The 19,593-nt window shown below is 50.1% G+C and overlaps 1 protein-coding gene across 1 annotated transcript in view; it reads right to left on the bottom strand.

Annotated features, from left to right (window-relative positions):
- TCF7L2 (transcription factor 7 like 2) overlaps window positions 1-19,593 on the bottom strand; it is a 197,608-nt gene that overhangs the window by 20,720 nt on the left and 157,295 nt on the right. The window contains 3 exon segments of the mRNA XM_079793814.1: window positions 1,016-1,102; window positions 3,077-3,179; window positions 5,608-5,740. Of these exon segments, the coding sequence (XP_079649940.1) occupies window positions 1,016-1,102; window positions 3,077-3,179; window positions 5,608-5,740 (323 nt within the window).

Below are 19,593 nucleotides of genomic sequence, written 5' to 3'. Positions count from 1 at the left end.
GTCTAGGTACACACAAGTGGGTATGTGTACGCATGCTGCATATATAGTTATATGCTTACAGGTACTTGAATGTGTACACACACATGGTGTTTCACTTTCAAAGATTTAAAGCTGCACAGGCCAATGTGGTAGCCACCAGCCACATGTGGCTACGAAGGACTTGAAATATGGCCAGATCAAACTGAGGTGTGCTGTTAGTAGAAAACACACATCAGATTTCAACAACTAAGTTCAAAAAAGAATGTAAAATCTCACTCACGCTTGCTCTACAGGGATGACATGTTCAAAGGATAAATATCTGACTATAATGGGTTGAAGAAAAGATATCATTAAAAATACCTTCACCTGTTTTTTATAAGTGTTTGTTAAATGTGGCTACTAGAAAACTTAAAATTCCATGAGTGACTCACCTTAATAGTAAAATTATCTTCACCCTTTCCTTCCTTACCTAGTATAGGGCAACCGAGAAACAACACTTCATAAAAGCTCTGCATGTTCCAACTACCTCCTCCTGCCTTCTTAAACTCTTATCAAAAATAAGTGTTCAACCCGGCCAGCGTGGCTCAGTGGTTGAGCTTCGACCTGTGAACCAGGAGGTCAGAAGTCAGGGCACATGCTGGGGTTGTGGGCTCGATCCCCTATAGGGGACATGCAGGAGGCAGCCAATCAATGATTCTCTCTCATCACTGATGTTTCTCTCTCTCTCTCTCTCTCTCTCTCTCTCTCCCCCTTCCTCTCTGAAATCAATACATATATATATATATATATATTTTTTTTTTAAATAGTGTTCAATTGACGGACTCAAAAGTTTCACCTCAAGATTTCACCATCACCCACTTAGGAAGTTCAGGATAGTTTTTCAGTATTTTCCAGGAAGAAAGCCAAATGCTAGATGGGTCTTATGCCATCAGAACCTCCACCTGCAGCAGGCCCTGGGTGGCCTGGGAGCAGCCTAGAGAACCCTCTGCGAAGTCACCCCTGGCCTTGGTTGACGGCCACCGCTCTTGGAACTCACCTGGACATGGAAGCGTTGACAGTCAGAGCTGTGGGGTAGGGGTGGCGGAATCCTCCTGTCGTGATTGGGTACACTGGCTGGCCTTGCCTACAAAGAGGGGGGGCACAGAGTGAGAGTGCGCCACCAAGGGTGGGGGTGGGGGAAAGGAAGAGAAGAAAAAGGAGAAGTTCTCTCTGCACAGTAAGCTTTATTCTCATTTGATCAGAACAAAAATCTTGGGGATTGTACAGGAAGGATCAAAGAGAAGAAACACAGAACAATTTGAATGCCATAAATCTGATAGGAATGGCTAATTAAATTTTATAACCTCTGCTTATGTCAATAGAGACCCTCTCCCCAAGCTGAAACTAGGTGTTTTGTTGTAATAATTAAAGGCGAAGTCTCGCTTGCTTTAATGGAGCCATCACACTAATTGAGGGCTACACATCCAAAGGAAAACAATAATGAATGTAAATTTATACCAAAATAAAGTACAGTGAATCAAAGGACTTCAGTTGCGCTTTGGGCCTCTTTCGGTATTTAGATCTCGGTGAGAAAACATTAAATTAACAGAGCTTAATTTGTAGCCTTTTGTCAAATTAACAAGTGTTGACAAGAGTTACCGGGGGGGAGAGTCCCCAAGAAGAATTGTGGGTAACCAATAGACAATCACACCTCATTACAATAATTAAAAAATACAGCAACATGCAAAATAGCATCCTCATGAAAGACACACAACTTTTTCTGACAGAGGATTGTCTGAGTTGGCTATTCCTTTTTATCCTAGCCTTCAAATATCTTCCCCTCAGCTGAACGGGGCCAGTGATGACTGGGAACTATCGGAGGAATGGCCCAAAATCTACTGAAGAAGAAATGGGATAGGAGCTCACGTTCGTGGTCCATGTCTACCTTCCCAAACAAAAGTAAGGAGAAAACAATAAACAGAAACTATGCTCGGGGTTGGTAGTCAGTGTAGCTACTACATAGTACAAGCTTAAAAAAAAAAAAATGTAGAATCTGTTCAACTTGAGAAATAAGGGTAGAATGGGGGTGGGAGGTGGGAAACCACTCCAAAATTATATCTTCTTTAAGGTTATGAAAGGCCGTATTCCCAAGACCCAACCTTGAGCGTTTCATCACGATTTATTCTTGTTAAGATTCAATAAATTGCCCTGTGTTTTTTAAACAGTAGCGATCACAGGCACATTGCGTAAGCATGCAGACAAATAATACACAGAACCATGCAATCACAAAACACACGTTACATGCTTGCACACACAGTAGGCTTCTGCGCCCAAGGCCTTTCTACGCTGGGATTTCAGAACCCACTTTTTAAAGTTGTCTGAGGAAGGCTGATGGGTGGTACTATGAAAGCAAAACGGGGTGATAGGAAGATACATTGTCAACGGCAGTTTGATGACCTGGGCACTGTGGGAGCTGGGGCTGACATCGGGCAGGCCCCACAGGCTGAGAGACAAGAGCTGCCCTGCCCCCAGCCCTTATAATCAGCATTTAACATGTACGATCTCAGAGAGATGCTGGCTAAATAGCATGGAGCTTCTCAAGAGATAAAACTTTCCACTGTTGGTGTCAACCCTGAGAAGTCATGGTCGGGATGGAGTTGGGGGTTGGGGGAGAGCATAGCCCCCACCCCCACCCCTGGATTTCAGGGTTCTGCCTGTTGCCCCTCCGCTGCTGCCTCAATCCGATGTCAGGGCTCCCGTCTGGGCTGCCACGAGCAGAAGAGCTGTGATCAGCTTCACTGGGTAGAAGCCCTCAGCGCCTTCTGTGATTCCCTAAAAGTACCTGAAGGGCACCTTTGATTACAGGGACGAACCCAGAGCCTTTGGGACCATGGGCTCAGAATGCTAAGTATCAAAACCCTTTTTCCTACACAATCCACCGAATGGCTGTTGACCTGTCCTTGCCCCCACAGCGCATCTCAGCAAGCACCTTCCCTACTTCCCTCACTGCCCCCCCTCACCAACCTGTCCCCTAAAACACACACATCCATGCACAGAAGAAATAAGAAGCATGCCCATGCAAGAAACAAAAAGTAAATTAAAAAATGGAACTCCTTACTGTGGTACTAACCATCCTAGCGGATGGGGGATTTGTCCTACGGTGCCGGGAGACAGCGGGTAATACGGAGATATATCTGGAGGGTGCGGAGGCCGTGGGATTCCTGGGGAAAGAAGCAGCATTTTAGGTACGAAGGAGAGAGAGAAGGAAAGAGAAACAACCTAGAGATGGGAAGAGGAAAAGGGCAAAGAGCGGTACCTCTTCTGTAATCCTAGCACGAGGTTCTTTTTCTGATTATAAGCATAGTTGTTGGTAAGTTTCCTCTTACTATCCCTCTACCCCAGTTTGAAAAGTTGGTCTAGCTCATTCTAGATGGATCGATACACTAGGTTAATGCAGACAGACTCAGAAATACCATCTTCAGGATTTCTATCTCATCCGACTGGTGTGATTTAAATTTTTTTTTTTAATCTAAAGGGCATGGCCCATAGTGAGTGATCAACTAGGTAATATTAATTCCTTTTGCCCTCGTGACTTGTCCCCTCACTTGCTTGAATTCGAACAACTTACCTGCATGACTCTAGTTTCTGCTACACTTTGTGAGTTATGGCTTTTGACTTCTTTCAAAAAAGTTAATTCCTCTAGAATGTCCCCATCCCAGCCTAAAAGATGAGCTATAGGGGGAACTCACCAACTGCCCTGGCATCTTACCCAAGGGAAAGACTAAACTGAACAGACATGGAGACCTGGTACACTCAGTGCTAGAGACAGGCAGGGAGCTGTGGAGACCTGGTACACTCAGTGTAGAGATGGACAGGGAGACCTGGTACACTCAGTGTAGAGATGGACAGGGAGACCTGGTACACTCAGTGTAGAGATGGACAGGGAGACCTGGTACACTCAGTGTAGAGATGGACAGGGAGACCTGGTACACTCAGTGTAGAGATGGACAGGGAGACGTAGTACACTCAGTGTAGAGATGGACAGGGAGACGTGTTACACTCAGTGTAGAGATGGACAGGGAGACCTGGTACACTCAGTGTAGAGACAGATCCTGGTCTACAGGACAGTCACAGGTGTGAGTTAGTCCCGCCTGCTGGCTGGGTGCTGCCGAGTCACCGGGGCTGAGGCCTGCACGGGCTGACCCCTGTAGGTGCTGCCACGGGAGCGCTTCTGCATTCCACGGGAGAGCATCCTGCCATCAGTTCTTAGAAAGCAAGCGCGCTGGGAGCGACTCCGACCCCGAGGAGCTGATCTCGCCGCTGAAGGGCGAAGCCCAGGAGCACTACCACAGAACTCCCACGGCACTGGAGGCAATGAGAGCCGCGTGTTCGTGGGTGAAAACTATTTCTTTTATTTTTAAAAAATTCATTCAGGAAGCTTTTAATCTGTAAATTAAGTCTCCCTGGGTGACATTTTCATGCAGGCGTGGTGGCTTTCTCTCTATTACAAAAACCAAACAGATTAGCTGGGCTTGGACCCTACACCAAGCCATCCGCACACTTGAAAGAATGTTCGCAGAGGAAAAGTAAACAGTGCGCAGACGTTAATCATATGTTTTACGATAACCATTTAAAAGCTATTCCCTGTACTGCCATTATTTAAATGAGCCGTTGATGCTGCCATTCAGTCCCGGGCGGCTGGCGGCCCCCTCTAGCCGCGCAGCCAGGCTCGGCCCCACCAGCACAAAGGGGGCTCAGAGGCTGGGGAAACCAGCTAATGTGTGGCTCCATTCAGGGGCAGCAAAGGCCGCCTGGGCAGGCCATCTACCTCTGCCCGACACCAAACAATTCCCTGACAGAGGGACACAAACAGCCATTTAAAATCCATCCTTCTAATTGACTAGCTGGGAAGGGAAACCCCAGCCAGCAAGCTACACCCTGGCCTTCGCTTCTTCCCAAGACCATGCCACCAGGAGCTCTGGCTAACCTGCTCGTTTTAAATCTTGTAGTTTCTCTCTCTGCCTTTGGGCAAAAGCAGGGGCGGAACGGAGGGAACAAGGCCAGAGGATAAGATGGAAACTTCTGTCTGAGATCCTACTGGCTGCTGTGCGATGCCGTGAAGAAACCCTGGGGGTTCGGTTTTCACCTCTGTAAAATGGGCTTGTTAATGCCCAGGGTGTTACAGGGGAGGAAGATCCCAAAGAAACCAGCACAGAGAATGCGGAGCCCAGCAATGTGGTTTCTTGAGGCTGCACCAAAGTCATCATCAAGTGACTGGGGTCCCTTAGCCACCAGGGAGACCAGGGTTCCGGGGAGCCAAGCATTAGGGCTCCCAGGGACCTCAGGAGGAGCCCATGAGATGCCTCCGGGACAATTACTGCCTCCAAGTCCGTCTGAGACTCTAGGAGTTGTAAGCTCCTCGCAGCCAGGTTCCCGAGGTGGCCCCTGCCAGGGCACGCGGAGCGCTGGAGAGACTTCCCGAAGACAGGACAGTCCCCCGGCAGGCTCTGGCTCCCCGGTCTTCCTTTTCAACACCCCGGGGAGGAAAAGGAGCCTCCCGCAGCCCCCGCCAGTCCCCACCCTTCACGCCTCCCGGCAGGTCCTCTGGTGGCCCCGGGACCAGCACGCCCTCCCGAGCACACGGCCTACCTGTTTTGGGGTCTACGTCAGCTGGTAAGTGTGGAGGCGGGTTTCCGGGGGTGAAGTGTTCGTTGCTGTATGTGATAAGAGGCGTGAGAGGGTGGACATGGTGAGGGTGCTGCACCACGGGCACTTTGTTCGACTGTGGGAGGAGAGGAACAGAGAGAGGCGCCATCAGGCTGGGTCCCCAGCAGCACAGGGCCCGGGCCCCCCGGCCACACCCTCCCACCCGGACTTCATCAGATGCACGCCATTCCGCCCTCGGCCCTGGCCCCATCCATGCATCCAAAATAACAGTTATGACACAGCGCTCTGGGTAGGTATACTTCCGTTTTTACCTGCCCACTGAGCTTGGCTTTTAAAATACCTTCTCCACCACCACCCCATCACAGAGCCTGAGAGTTTGCACTTTTCCCATCAGCAGGTACAACGGAAGTGGGTACTCTAATCTCCAAGGCATACTGCGTTCCTGCGTGTGTGTGTGTGTGTGTGTGTGTGTGTGTGTGTACACACACGCGTGCGCACGCCCCAGGGCCCAACCGGAGGGACCTCCACGAGGCAGGCAGGTTCGAAGGGGGCTGGCTAGGAAAACCTTCAGTTTCAAGAAAACCCGCCAGGGCCCAAATCTACGACCCCCCCCCCCCCCCCCGCAGCCTCCTCCTCCACCACCCCGGCCCCTGCCCCCTCCCTGCCCCCTCCCTGCCCCTTCGAACCAGCAGCACGGGGCCCTGGGCATGCCACCATCCTTTGCAGAGAGGTGGGTGAAAAGCCCCACTCCTGGCCTGCCTGGGAGTGTGAACTTTATCAGAAAGCTCTAAACTGCCAGGCAAGCACCTGAATATTTTATGCAGATTACCTCAGCCCTGATTCATTAGGAATTTCATTAGGAAGTCATCAGGGAAATCTAATAAATTAGCTGGATGATGATGAATTGGGCTAATAAAAGGTATGCTTTTTAGAAATGGGCAGTTGTAGAAAAACAAAGGACCGGCATTTTTATGTTTGGGAAGGGCAGATAGGAGGAGAGAAGCGGGGGTGGGGGCGGGGGGGGGTATCTTTAAGATGTTTCTAGTTGCCATGACCAGACTTTCCCAAATTATTCTCCTCCCCTTCCCCCACCCCACGCCCCCTCCACTGTGCCATGCTACAACTTAGCCCAGCAAGATCACAAAGAAAAAATTAAGCTGAAACAAGCGAACTACTGGGCCATTTACTGAGAGTAATCCAATTGCAAAAAACCCTATTCCCAATAGAGGATTTTCACTAAAATCCTACAACAGGGACATTTAACCAGATTAGGTACCAGGGAAGATAAAGAGGCTAGTATTAGATGATGAATGGATTAGAGTCAAGTTTCATTTCAGAACGTGTCTTCATTTCCTTTTATTACTTTTAGGAGGGCACAACTTGCATTAACATCAAGGAAGAGGAATTGCATTAAAAGAAAAGTGAGGGTCTCGTGCTGCTCACTAGCGCCTCTCGAGTTCAGGGACCACCAAGCAGTTAGTTCTCATCCTTTTTTTTTTTTTTTGGTAACTAGGTGAGGAAGGGGTATAACATAGAAAGAGTATTTCCTACCACAGTTAATTGTGGGGAAGCATCTTTAAAAAGTGCTTCTCGCTTTTTCATGAATATGTTTGGAAAGAAAAATATGGCCTTCTTGATGCTCCAGAAAAAAAGAGAAAAAAAAAAAAACTACAGAAAAAGAGGCCCTTCCCACAGCCTGATTTAATGATGCCTATAAACAACTGGACACTTTGGGAGAAAGGGCTAGCTGGATGCTCACGGAGCCTTGCATTGTGAGTTATCAGTGTGCAATCGAGGCACCGAAATAAATAAAAATTAAAAAAAGGCACCGAAATTAAAAATGCCGAAGCAGAGGGGAGCTTTGGAACCCAGTAACACATCCTTCGTCAGCAGCCCTGATGGTCTGGACAGGCCAAAGGCAGTGGAGGGAGAGGCGCTGCCCTGAGGCTCACGGGCACGCACTGAGGATCCCTTTAGGGGACGCTGCTGTTTATTTATTTATTTATTTTAATATATTTTATTGATTTTTTACAGAGAGGAAGAGAGAGGGATAGAGAGTTAGAAACATCGATCAGCTGCCTCTTGCACACCCCCTACTAGGGATGTGCCCGCAACCAAGGTACATGCCCTTGACCAGAATCGAACCTGGGACCCTTGAGTCCGCAGGCCGACGCTCTATCCACTGAGCCAAACCGGTTTCGGCAAGGGACGCTGCTGTTTAGTAGGACAGCCTGAGAAGTAACCAACAGGCAAGCTCCCACTGTGTGCTGGGTGGAGAGGGAGGGAGGGAGGGACAGCCAATGGTCACGTGAAGTGAAGACCAATAAAAGGAGAGGAAAAGGACTGCTGCTGCCTTCCGAAGTTTTCTGTTTGGTTGGAAAGATACACACCCGCTGAAATGAACGAAAGCAGGCCCGGCCCAGACAGTTGGAAGTAATTGCAGGAAAACCGTGAAACCAGAGGGAAGAAGGACAGACGGCCCAGGAGGGGAAGGAGGATGGTCACTTAGAGCTTGAAGGACTTCCAGGAAATGGACTACCATACACAATGGAAGGAAGCAAATGTATAAACCCGCGAGCGGGATACAAGGGCTGGGAGCAGGCGCAAAACTGGCAATTCGAGTTAAGCATCTCTCGGGATGCTTATCACCAATTCAGATGCCTGATCCCAGGAGCTCTTCCGGTACGGACCTGAGTAAGTCTCACTTGGGTCCCACTGAGTGCCATGATCCCTTGACCAGAGAGCCAGGCAGGCACAGACAAGCACACAGGTTACAGGAGACCCGAGTCCGGCTCATCAATCAAGTCCCAGTGTGTCAGAGAATCCATGGACAGGGCTTAGCACAAACCCTCCCACAGGGAAGCACAGGAGGGTGGTCTGTTACTGTTACTGTTACTGTTACTGTTACTGTTAGGGAGAAGCTGCCCGATGTCGTGGTTTTTTGTCTGTGGTACGAAAACGCCCATTCCACATCTGTCTTTCAAGCAAGACTAACAGGAAATGAGGGGGAAACCTTTCTGTGTGTCTGGCAAAGAATAAAGACAGCATTTGGGCAACAATGGTGTTATTTGGAAGTATACAGGCAGTCCTCGAGTTACGTCGGACTCGACGAACGTCGTCATTTCGTGGTTACGTCGCCATCTCCCATGTATTTATTAAAAAAAAAAAAAAGTTCCGTCATTTCGATGTATGCACATATGTGCTTTATGTTTTTTATATTTTATTTACCACAAGTAAAGGTCAGGGATTGTTGTTGTTATCTTTCTTTTAATTTTTTTTTTTTACTGTTTCACTTCATTACTGCTGTGTCTTTGCTCCATGTGAGTGACGTAGGTGCTTATGTAGGTGGGTTCCGACTTACGGTGAAAATCACGTTACATTGCGCCGTAGGAACGGATCTCCGATGTAACCCGAGGACCTACTGTAGGCAGAATTCAAAAATTAGCCCGGCTGGTGCGGCTCAGTGGTTGAAGTTGAACTATGAACCAGGAGGTTCGATTCCGGGTCAGGTTGCGGGCTCAATTCCCAGTAGGGGGTGTGCAGGAGGCAGCCGATCAATGATTCTTGCCATTAATGTTTCTCTCTCTCTCTCTCCCCCTCCCCCACCTTTCCTATCTGAAATCAATAATAATGTATTAAAAATGAAGTCTCCCTTTCTCTTAGGTACATGTATAAAGATAATTCCAACAAAAGTTGGGCGCCTGTCCTGGCCGCCATCCTGTGATATCACTTGTGCACCTGAACCTAGCCAACTGTTTTCTTCCTGTTTGGTCTAAACTCGAAGGCATAGGGGTGGCGTGAAGGGGATGTGCAGTATGAATGGTGCCTTTCGGAGGGAAACAGACATGGTGCTGTTTTCTGATCCTACCTGCCTGCCAGGCAGCTCACTGTAACACAATGTAGCCACAAGCCTCTCCAGGCAGACTTGTTCCCAAGCAAAGAGCAGGGCTGTGGTCACCGATGCAAAAGTAGGGTCTAACTCCCATGGGCCTCCTGCACCTGGGCTGCTTTGACAAGCGGACGTTCTTCTTGAAAGAGCCTCGTCTCTCCAGCCTCCGAACCCCACCGTTCTTCCTTCCTGTGCTGCCTTACGCCCATGGCTGGGGTCGTGTATGTACCTCTCTTACGTTCCTTCAGCACAAGGACTGTGTCTTCTAGAACTCTGTGTGCCCTGTCATGCCCAGCCTGTGGGAGTGATGAGCACCATCTCACAAACGGCACAAGAACCATCAAATGGCAACTGCGAGTATTAGAAGAAGAGAAGACGGAGCCAACCTCACAGATCCATCTCAGCCAATGAGGGTGCTCCTTACATGGCGTCTATGCCCAGAGCTGGGGGAGGCCGGGAGCGGGGAGGCCGGGGAGGGCTTTAGAAACCGTCCAGCCTAACCCTTGTGGCCACAGGGCCTTCAGTGGCCCTAGAGCTCCTCGCATGCCCACGGTGACCAAGGTAAAGCCGTGAATTCAAGGAAGACCTGGGTTCAATTCTGCTTCACTGGACGAGCTATACAACCTCTCCCAGGCCCCCGTTTCTCTGTGAACGCCAGGTGGGAACTGTACCGACCTCAGAGGGTTGTGAAAATTAAGAGATCCTGCATGTACCCTGCTTAGCTCAGTGCCTGGCACAGAGCTGCACATGCCATGCAAAGGAGGCTTTGACCACCACCACCCCATGAACGGTAACGATGAGTGCACGAGGAAGAGGAGGCTCACTGCCCCTCCCGTCTCTTCTCATTAAATTCACGGGGACACGCAGCCACAGACGGCGGTGCTTACTGCAAAGGTAAGAATGCTCAACATGGGGCAGGAGTGTGTGCGAGTTTTATAGCCACCTTCCCTCAGGTGCCCTTCTTAAAAATGCGCTAGTCAATGAAAAATGTCTGTATTTTACGATCTCCCTTGGGAAAAATAGTCACGTTATTAAGCTAATAAATAAAGACGGTCACAGAAGAACTGAAGGTGAGATAAACATAGTTCAAGGTGACCAAGATCCTTCCAGAATCAGGGGGAGGGCCCTGAAGTCAGAGCTGCTAGAAATGAAACACACCACCACCCACCTTCTCTTCAAACCACTCCCCCTTTAAAAAAGGTCTTTTAGAACTGGGCTCAGAACTGTATCGCCCTAAGGAAATTCAGATGTAAGAAGTACCTTTCTCGGGGGAGGGACACGGATAACCCTCCAGAAATGCAGGCAGCAAATCTAAACTAAAGCAACTGCCTATGCTCGGAGGGTCCGTGGGGCAGTCTGAAGCAGTAGCGCCTCCCCTTTATCTTCTGACAGACAGGCTCCCGTGTTCAAGTCAATACCTGCGACTCAAAACCAGGTGCCTTTCAGGTAACTGCTTTATCGGAGTGTGAAATGTGGCTTCTCGCCTATAGCGCCTCCCCTTTATCTTCTGACAGACAGGCTCCCGTGTTCAAGTCAATACCTGCGACTCAAAACCAGGTGCCTTTCAGGTAACTGCTTTATCGGAGTGTGAAATGTGGCTTCTCGCCTATCTGGGGGGGACAAATCATTGCCCCCAGAGATGTCTCAAGGTCCTGGTGGTGGCAGTCACGGGAAGCTACCTGGAGAGTCGGGGTTACTGGTATTTAACTCCTTAAGCACATGCTGAACACTCGGAATCTCTGGGCCACAAAAACAGCAGACCTTCATGGGGTGTTCCATACAAGCTCAGGGAGCTATGTCACAGCTGCCCACACACAGCCAGCCGCACCATGGAACCTCCTAGAACTCCTGTCCAGATGATCTGGGCGGAGGTCAGGGGCCAGCTCACTCCAGCACGGCAATGCACCCCAGCAACCACTGCAGCTGCTCGAACCGCACAGAGCTCTGGCCAGTTGCAGCTCCTGAAGCTGCCCAGTCAGCACCGGCCCAGTCCCCGCTGCCACCATTCAGGAGGCCGGGTGGGCTCTGGACCCACCTCTGTGCTGGGTGTGACACACTCTATCCTAGTAAGTCCTTACAACAGCCCTATGAAGCAGCTGGCATTTGTGATTAGCTCCACCTAACAGGTGAGGAAATCTGTCCTGACTCACAGGCCTTGGAAGGTGCTGTTTCCAGGCCTCGGGCACTCACCTGTCTGACTCCACACCCCCCACTGGGGCTGCAGAGACCGGCATCGGGATGGGGTGCATTGCCGTGCTGGAGTGAGCTGGCCCCATGAGCTCAACCTGGGCCAGTCTTCCAGGTTGGATACGGATGCTTCTGGACGCAACGGGAACTATCCCCAAACCCCCACCTACCAACCTCCGGAACCTAGACCAGTTTCAGCAAACCACGTCCCCTGCACACCCACCCAAACACCCCAAGTTAGGACTGGCTCCATTTCCCTGCTGCAGCCAGGACACCCTGGCCACAGGGCTCCAAGTATGTTTACAAGGGGTGTGAACAGCACGTGGCGGATGATGGGGGCAGGGGCGTCAAGATGTAATGAGATGCTTCTGCTTCTATGATATAGACGAGCAGCAGCAGGATTCGGTGAGGGAAACACACTTTTTTTTTTTTTTTAATTTTAGAGAGAGAGGAAGGGAGAGGGAGACAGAAACATGGATGAGAGAGACACCCTGATCGGCTGCCTCCTGCACGCCCCCTACTGGGGATTGAGCGGGCAATCCGGGCATGTGCCCTGACCGGGAATCAAACTCAGGACCTCTTGGTCCATGGGATGATGCTCAATCCACTGAGCAACACCAGCTGGGCAGAAACGCATTCTATGTGGTCAGTTCCAGCTCACCAGACGCTAAAACAGTCAGCTCAAAAACTGAACCCATTAAATGGAGCAAACAATATCTATTTAAAAGGAACCCAAATCCTCGTCTGCCTTCACATCACTGGGGCTTTCTGCTTTCTACCTGGAGAAACGCGGGTTTACCCAAAGCAACGCCTTCCAGGTGGTTCATTCAGCTCGATGGGTTTTGAGCATCGAATAGTTAAATTAGATGGAAAGGGTCCTACACGGGCCCTTGAAGAGCACAAAGCCTTTCCACCCGAAGTATTCATCCAGCTGCAGTGGGAAGAGTGCGGAGGAGGCTGACCTTTGACCTCTCGAGAACCCTTAAGCCTGGTGTTCTGCAACTTGGCCACGCCACCCTCGTCGCCAGCGCCCACACACCTGAACGCTGCCTGTGAGGAGGCGGCTGGCGAGTGGAAGGCCGATTCAGGCCCTCTAGGTCCCCTGCTGGCCCTCCTCTAACCCAACCCCTCAACCTTCTCTAACTGTGGGGAACCCAACGGGAAAGAAAGCTCGCCATTCACCTCGCAGCCTATTAATCAACGGCTGCTGGAAACAAACAGAGCCATTGCTAGCCCCGGCCTCTCGGCCGGCCTCCTCTTCAATGCTCCCCTATTGCTCTCCCTTTCTGCCGAAGAAAAATGGGGCCAGAAAGTGCCTTTGCGAGCCCAGCACAAGGAAACAAAGGCAGCACAGAGGGGCATTTGTCCGCCTCTCCCCTCCCCTGGGTGGACGGGGAAGGTCTCCGGGGTCTTAGGTTACCAGCCCTCCCTGGCTCTGGAATCGGCATCAGGAGGGGACCCTGTTCACTCTGGGTTTATAGCTCATCTCCAACGCACTTCTCAGATGCCACTTACTATGGCTGCACCGAGGCCAATGGCAACTAGCAACATGTTCGTAGGTATCGCACGTCACCGGAGCCACGGGGTGCTGGGAGCGCTGGAGAGGAGGAGGGGCTGGGGGTGAACTAGGGGCTGCTTCTTACTCATCAACAACCCCTTGATGACTCAAGTAGTCCTATTTTTTTTTTCCTCAGACGATGTGCCAGAGTGTAGGAATGGTCAGCAAAGGTCAACCTCCTACCTCAACCACCTGTTACCCCCCAAAATTAGCAACCACTGCAGCCTCTCAAACCACACAGAGCAACCTGGGCCCAGGCCTGCGCGCACAGTCCCACCCCAATGTACCAGGTGAGCATCTGGCTGCTGTGCCCTGCAAACCTCCTCCACACGCAGAGGGAAGGGGGACAGGCACTCTTCCACCCTGGGCCAAACGGGTTTCTTTCATCCTTCTACCCTCTCTCCCGAGCCACAGCGATCAGAAGCCCAGCCGGCGAGGACCCATCGAGGGCAGTGCCCGGGGTTCACTCCCAGGAGGACAAAGCCCCCCGCTAATGGCGCTCTGTTCCCTGGACAAGACTTCTGTTGGTGGCTACAGCACTGCCGGTTGAAAATAATAAAAAGGAGGAGGCTTCACAGGGTTCGAGGTTTGCTTGGAGAAATGAGGTAGTTATGAGAAAGGAGATCTGCAGTGAGATGCAGAGAAGAAACACCCCCTCCCCCCACCCCTGCAGCCTCAGCCCCCAGCGGACATCCCCTGGCCCAGCTGCGAAGGAATCATGGAGCCACAAGCTGCCAAGTCACAGGTCTGTGACCCCGGGGGCCTGACACGCTGGGGTACTGCTTATGTGATTTGTACATTATCAGTGGCGGACTCCTCCCCCTTCCCAGTCAAAGCCATTTAGACAGCAAGAAGGGGAAGAAACGAGATGCTCCGTGCCAACTACCAAATTCTGCCGACTCACAGGTTCTCATGTACTCACACGGGCATTCGAATTCTTCTTGCAGGGAAATGACGGAGTGGGGCAGGCAGGGAGAGAATAAACGTGCAGTCAATTTTCATCCAAATCCTCACACACACATGCATATACATAGAACTAACTCAAACCATCCTAAGCCCTTGGCCTTTTTCTTTTTTTTTTTTTTTTGGCCCCTTCTATAATGTAACAACCCAGCTAGTAACACACCACATTGTCAAGCACTGAGGGTCTAGGGGGCCAAATTCAGCTCTTCTTAATAACCTTTCCTTAATCCCCAAAAAGGAGGAAGGGAGAGGTGGGTTGGGTCAGGAGGTGGTAGTGGGGGCGGGGGGCGGGGGGGGGGGGGGGGGGCGAGGACCATTTATTTAAACCTGGAGAATAAACATGTGCTCCAGCTGCCTGGCTTTGTGAACGCAGAGGCCAAGGCCCAGCCCCGCAAAGCTGTGCTTTCACACAGGCTCTTGAACAATTACTTCTAGTTAAGTTCATTAAACGTAATTTATTTCCACTCGTTCTCATTTACTTTCCAATAAAAAGAAAGCATCCTATTGTAAACCCCCCCCCCCCACTACCCTTGACAGCACTTGTAAGCTGACAGTCTTGGCCCGCTGGTCCAGGCTCGCCCCTGACCAGTGAGTCCCAGTGTTTGCTTCCTGCTGGCCTCCCTCCAGGAGCAAGCCAGGGCATCCCAGGCATCCCTGGCAGGCGTCAGGGAGGGGGTGTGGCGGCACCCCGGGGTTCCCTGGCTGTCCTAACCCACCACCGGGTCTGAGAGATGCAGAACCAGCCACTTCGCCCCTAAGAAATTTCCCTAAGAAATTTCCCAGGACTCTGCAACCCCCACCTTCCCGCAAGATATGTCTCTCCTACTTGGGAATTAAATGATTAGCGTTAACATCATCAACCTTGTGAAGTGTCCTAATATGCAGAGAAGATGTGGGAATTGGGTACGAGGGCCTGGCTGTCTCTAGGAGAGCAGAGTTTCACAGCAGTGCCAGGTATAAAGCTAACCTATTCCAAATGAAGAGGTCCAAAAGGCTCAACTTGAAAACTTTTTAAAAAATAATGAATTCCAGGCCACTCCCTTCCCCCCCCCCCCCCAAAAAAAAACCCCCAAACACAACCACCCCAAATCTACAGAATCCTAAACTAATGGAAAGGAAATCACCAATTTTGATTTAGAATAAATTGTAAGTACATAATGGTTATTACATCCTGGGGATTCTGAGAAAGAAGCAGTGAACAAAATCCGATCCCACCTCTCTAATTTATTTACAACGAGCAGCTGCATAAAAAAGGTCTTCAGTTTTTCACATTCACCCTGGACCTACTTTCCGACCTAAACCTTCGTATCTGAAGGCCATGCCTGCTACACGACGTCTGGTAAAAGCTCCAGAAACAGTGGTTTCCTTGCGAGAGCAGGTACATTTCTCCCTGGGAAAGAGCATGTGGCCCAAGAGCCAGGAACTCTGGATTCCGCGGGAATTCAGCACAGACTTGAAAGGCAGACAGAGCACAGGCGAGCTGCATTGTTCTCTCCACGTTGTCTGCCAGTGTCCCCAACATGGGCAACCTTCAACGGACACCCACAGCCCCCATAAATGACACGCGTGAAAAGGACCCAGAGCCGCCATGGGGCGAGGAGGACTCACTGCTGCTGCTCCCTCTGATCGCAAGCTGACCGGCTAGAAGTTTAAGGTAACGGGAATGAATGACCGACCCAGGCAAAAGTTCGGTTTTTAAAAAATCCTCCAATGTGTGCGGAAGTATATATGTAATCTGGAGGGCATGTCAGGATTTCATCACGTCCCAAAATATGACAGAAGGAAAGAATTCCATTACATAGCGCAGCCGGGCCCCCTACCAGCCCCTAACCACCAAGGGGAGGTTTCCCGAAGAATATAAGGTTGCAGGCTCTGTTGCTTCCAGAAAAGGCCGAGGCAGCGGCCTGATGTGACAATACAAAGATCATAATAACTGTATCATTGGAGTCAAGAGTTTACCCCTTTGAAAAGAACTCCCCTCCTCTAAGATAATCAAGAATGGAGACTTAACCATCACCAAAGCAGCGGGACCAGGGTTAAGTAACCCAAGTAATTTGAGTCAAGGAAAGATCTGGAACCTTTCAGCAGTCTTGGAAATAGGAAACGGTGCTGGGTGGGAAATTTGCACCAACACAACGTATCCCTCTGCCGTGCCAGCCTGCAGTCTCCTCCCCACAACTCTCAATCCTACACTGAACTAGAAACTTACATGCAACCAGAAAGGAACACCAAGACATCTGTCATTCCTTCATGCGGGACTGGAGAGCTTACTACCCCTTTGTATTTTAATACGACATAGAGGGCTCATGATTTTGAAGACATAGGACTCTTTTAGAATCTGTTATACTTCATTCCTTCTTCCCCAAGATATGGGATCTAAGAGCGGATCGGCCACTGCCCATGTTTCTGTGTTTGGCCATTCAACAACAACAAACATAAGGAAAGTAGTAATGAAGATAATTAAGGAAACACCTCCAAATCCAAGAGAATGAATGCCCTTACAGCTTGTGGCAAAGGGGCCGGCCCAACAGTTGAGCCAAGGGCCGTGTCTCCTCCACCCACGGCTGCCAGGGAAAAGGCCGTCCCCCTAACCAGGAGCGTGAGCGCGGGGGGCTGCCAGCGGCCTCCTGCTCAGGCTCCCCAAACACATTTCATATTAAGTTTAGAAAATACAAACGCCACGAGCAGGACTGGAGCCCTAAAAGGCATCTGAATTTGGAGATCGAAGACAAATACAACTAAAGACAGAGCCACAGAAAGTCGGCATTAAATATGAAACCAAAACACACAGTTTACACAAGCGCTGCTACTGTAAAAACCTTACTGCTCAAAAAAAAAAAAAAAAAAAGAAAGAAAAGAAAAAGAAAAATGTTTCGAGCTTTGAAAAAGTACGGTCCTCTATGAGGTAGTATCGTTTTTTCCTTCTCTTTCTTCCAATGGAGCCCACCCTGGTGGGTGAAAGGAAAAAAAAAAACAAAACACCCCATTTGTTTGTTAGAAGAAACCCCAAGCCCCACCACCCCTTTCCAGATTCCAGCTCACGCGCACTTGGGGAGCAGGACCTGCCATGCTACAGAACTGTTCAGGACTGGGATGAAAGTCAGGCTTTCTCTCCACCCCATCTTTTTTTTAACCCTTTCGCCCCCTCCCCCAGAAACTGCCATGAAAAGTACATCACAAAAGGGCACAGCTTTGAGTTGACCATTTATTCTCGTTTTGTTTTTCCTTCCCCAATGTCTGAGTTAAAAAAAAAAAAGCACAGAGGTTTAATGGTCACGACCATAAGTAAGGACATGGACACACACACACACACACACACACACACACACACACACACCACACTACTCACCCAGCAATTCAAATTGAGGTGCCAACTGCCCAACTGCTGGAAGAGAGAGAGCCCGGAGGCCACTGTGCCTCCCTTCCCACTCATATATTCCATTCCCACTAAAATCGCATCCCTAGGGTACATAATAGCTTTGGTTTTCTCTCTCTCCACCTCACAAAAACTTTCTCTGTACCTTCAAGATGGGACTGGGCCAGCTTTTTTTTTTTTTTTTTCCTCCTCCCTTACTGCTTTTCTCACTTTTCTTCTTCCTCCCAGCTACCTTCCCCTCCCTTTATTCCTTTCACTTAAAGAGCTGAAGAAAAAAAAAAAAAGAAGAAGAAGAAGAAGAAAACATCTTAAAAGATGGAGATGGCTCCAAATGTCTGTCCTGGTACACCCCAGATGCTCAGGGTTCTCCCTCACATGGTCTATCATTATTTTGTCAATTCTTCCCCCTCCACGTACATCTCTCAAAAGCCAAACCAAAACCCAAATAAAAACAAAGCAAAAAGAAACCTAATAACCAATTCACTTGGCTGCAGATTATATTACTTTTAAATGGCTTTTCATTTAAAAACTCCTTCTAGTTTCTAATCTGTACCACTACCAAATCCATGAAGGAAGGGGGGAGGAGGCCCATTTTCCCAGCCAGCGCAGGGCACCTAAGCCGAACCCCCTCCCTCGCCCGTTACCTTGGGCAGCAGGGGCAGAGCCACCGCTAAGAGTAGCTAAGAAATTACGGTCGGCCATGAGGGAGAATGATCAACACGAGGCGGGAGGCAGGCACTTTATCTGCGAGATTGTCAAATCCCTCACAACAAATTTCTTAGGGAGAGGGCTGCAAGGGGAGAGGGGGCGGGGGGGAGAAAAGTATATTTTCTTGTCACCGTGACACGGGAGTGACACTTGGCAGGGCCTGGCCTGCCGCGCACACACACACACACACACACACACACACACACACACCGTCTTTCGCTTCTAGACTAAGAGACGGTGCCTGAGCCTCCCGACCTCCCGGGAAAAGAAGGACAAGCTCCCTGTGTTCACTGGCATCCAGGAGTCGGAACACTAATTTGCTTTCTGACTATTGAGTTTTGTGAGCTTTCCCCAGAACGAGAGAGAGAGAGAGAGAGAGAGAGAGAGAGAGAGAGAGAGAGAGAGATCTAGTCCCTGAACCCCACGAACCCGACTTACTTTTCCTGGGGCTCGCATAGGATCCAGGGCCGGGTGCATTTGTGTGGGTTTAAGCTAATTGGAGTTGAGAGACTCAGACATCACGGCCCGAAATGGTCCAGTTTTACGCGGAGGAGGGGAGGGTGGGAGGGTGGCGGCTCCAGGAGGGGTTAGAGACAGAAGAAAGTTGCAGGGGACCAAACTCGCCCAGAATGCCTTTCCGGCCCCAGCGTTGAATCCCTGCACCCTCTTCAGAAGCCAACACACAAACCCATTTGCATGCAGGTAAGAAACCCCCTGCTGCCAGCTCGGCCGGCACCCCGAACCTGTGTTGCTGGAAGCAAGACCAGGGGCAAAGGTTTGTTTTTTTCTGGCGGCAGGACAGCTAACAGAGGAGGAGTTGGTTTTAATTTATCAACCCGATGGCCCAGATGTGTATCTCCAAACCCACCACAGGACTGTTGCCATGGCGTTGGTCTTTAAGCAATCCGTTAATGCACAGGACAAGTTAATAACCTCACCCCCAACCCCCCCACACACCCCCAAAGAAAAACAAGGACTGGATGGGCTTCAACACAACAAAAAAGTGAGAATTCTTCATTTTCTTCTTTTGAAAAATTCTGCTCCGTGGCCCCACGTTCTGGACTTCCCCGGCCTCTGTGTAAGCGTCGGGCAGCAATCTTTAAGGCCCTTAATACCAAAACAAAACCCTGCTATTTCCCTTTACATGGCGACAACAAAAGCAATGAGCCTCCGTTTGACAAGTAAAAAGCCCCAACCACACAGCCCCCTAATTGCTCCCCTCCCTCTATTCACGGGGAACCGCCAGCTGCCTTTGTCACCCATGCAATGTCTTAAGTAAACTGCGAG

Source organism: Cnephaeus nilssonii (genome assembly GCF_951640355.1).
Source record: "Cnephaeus nilssonii genome assembly, chromosome: 16".
NCBI lineage: Eukaryota > Metazoa > Chordata > Mammalia > Chiroptera > Vespertilionidae > Cnephaeus > Cnephaeus nilssonii.
Note: the sequence above shows the minus strand (reverse complement) of the source record. Positions and strands in the feature narration are given on the sequence as shown.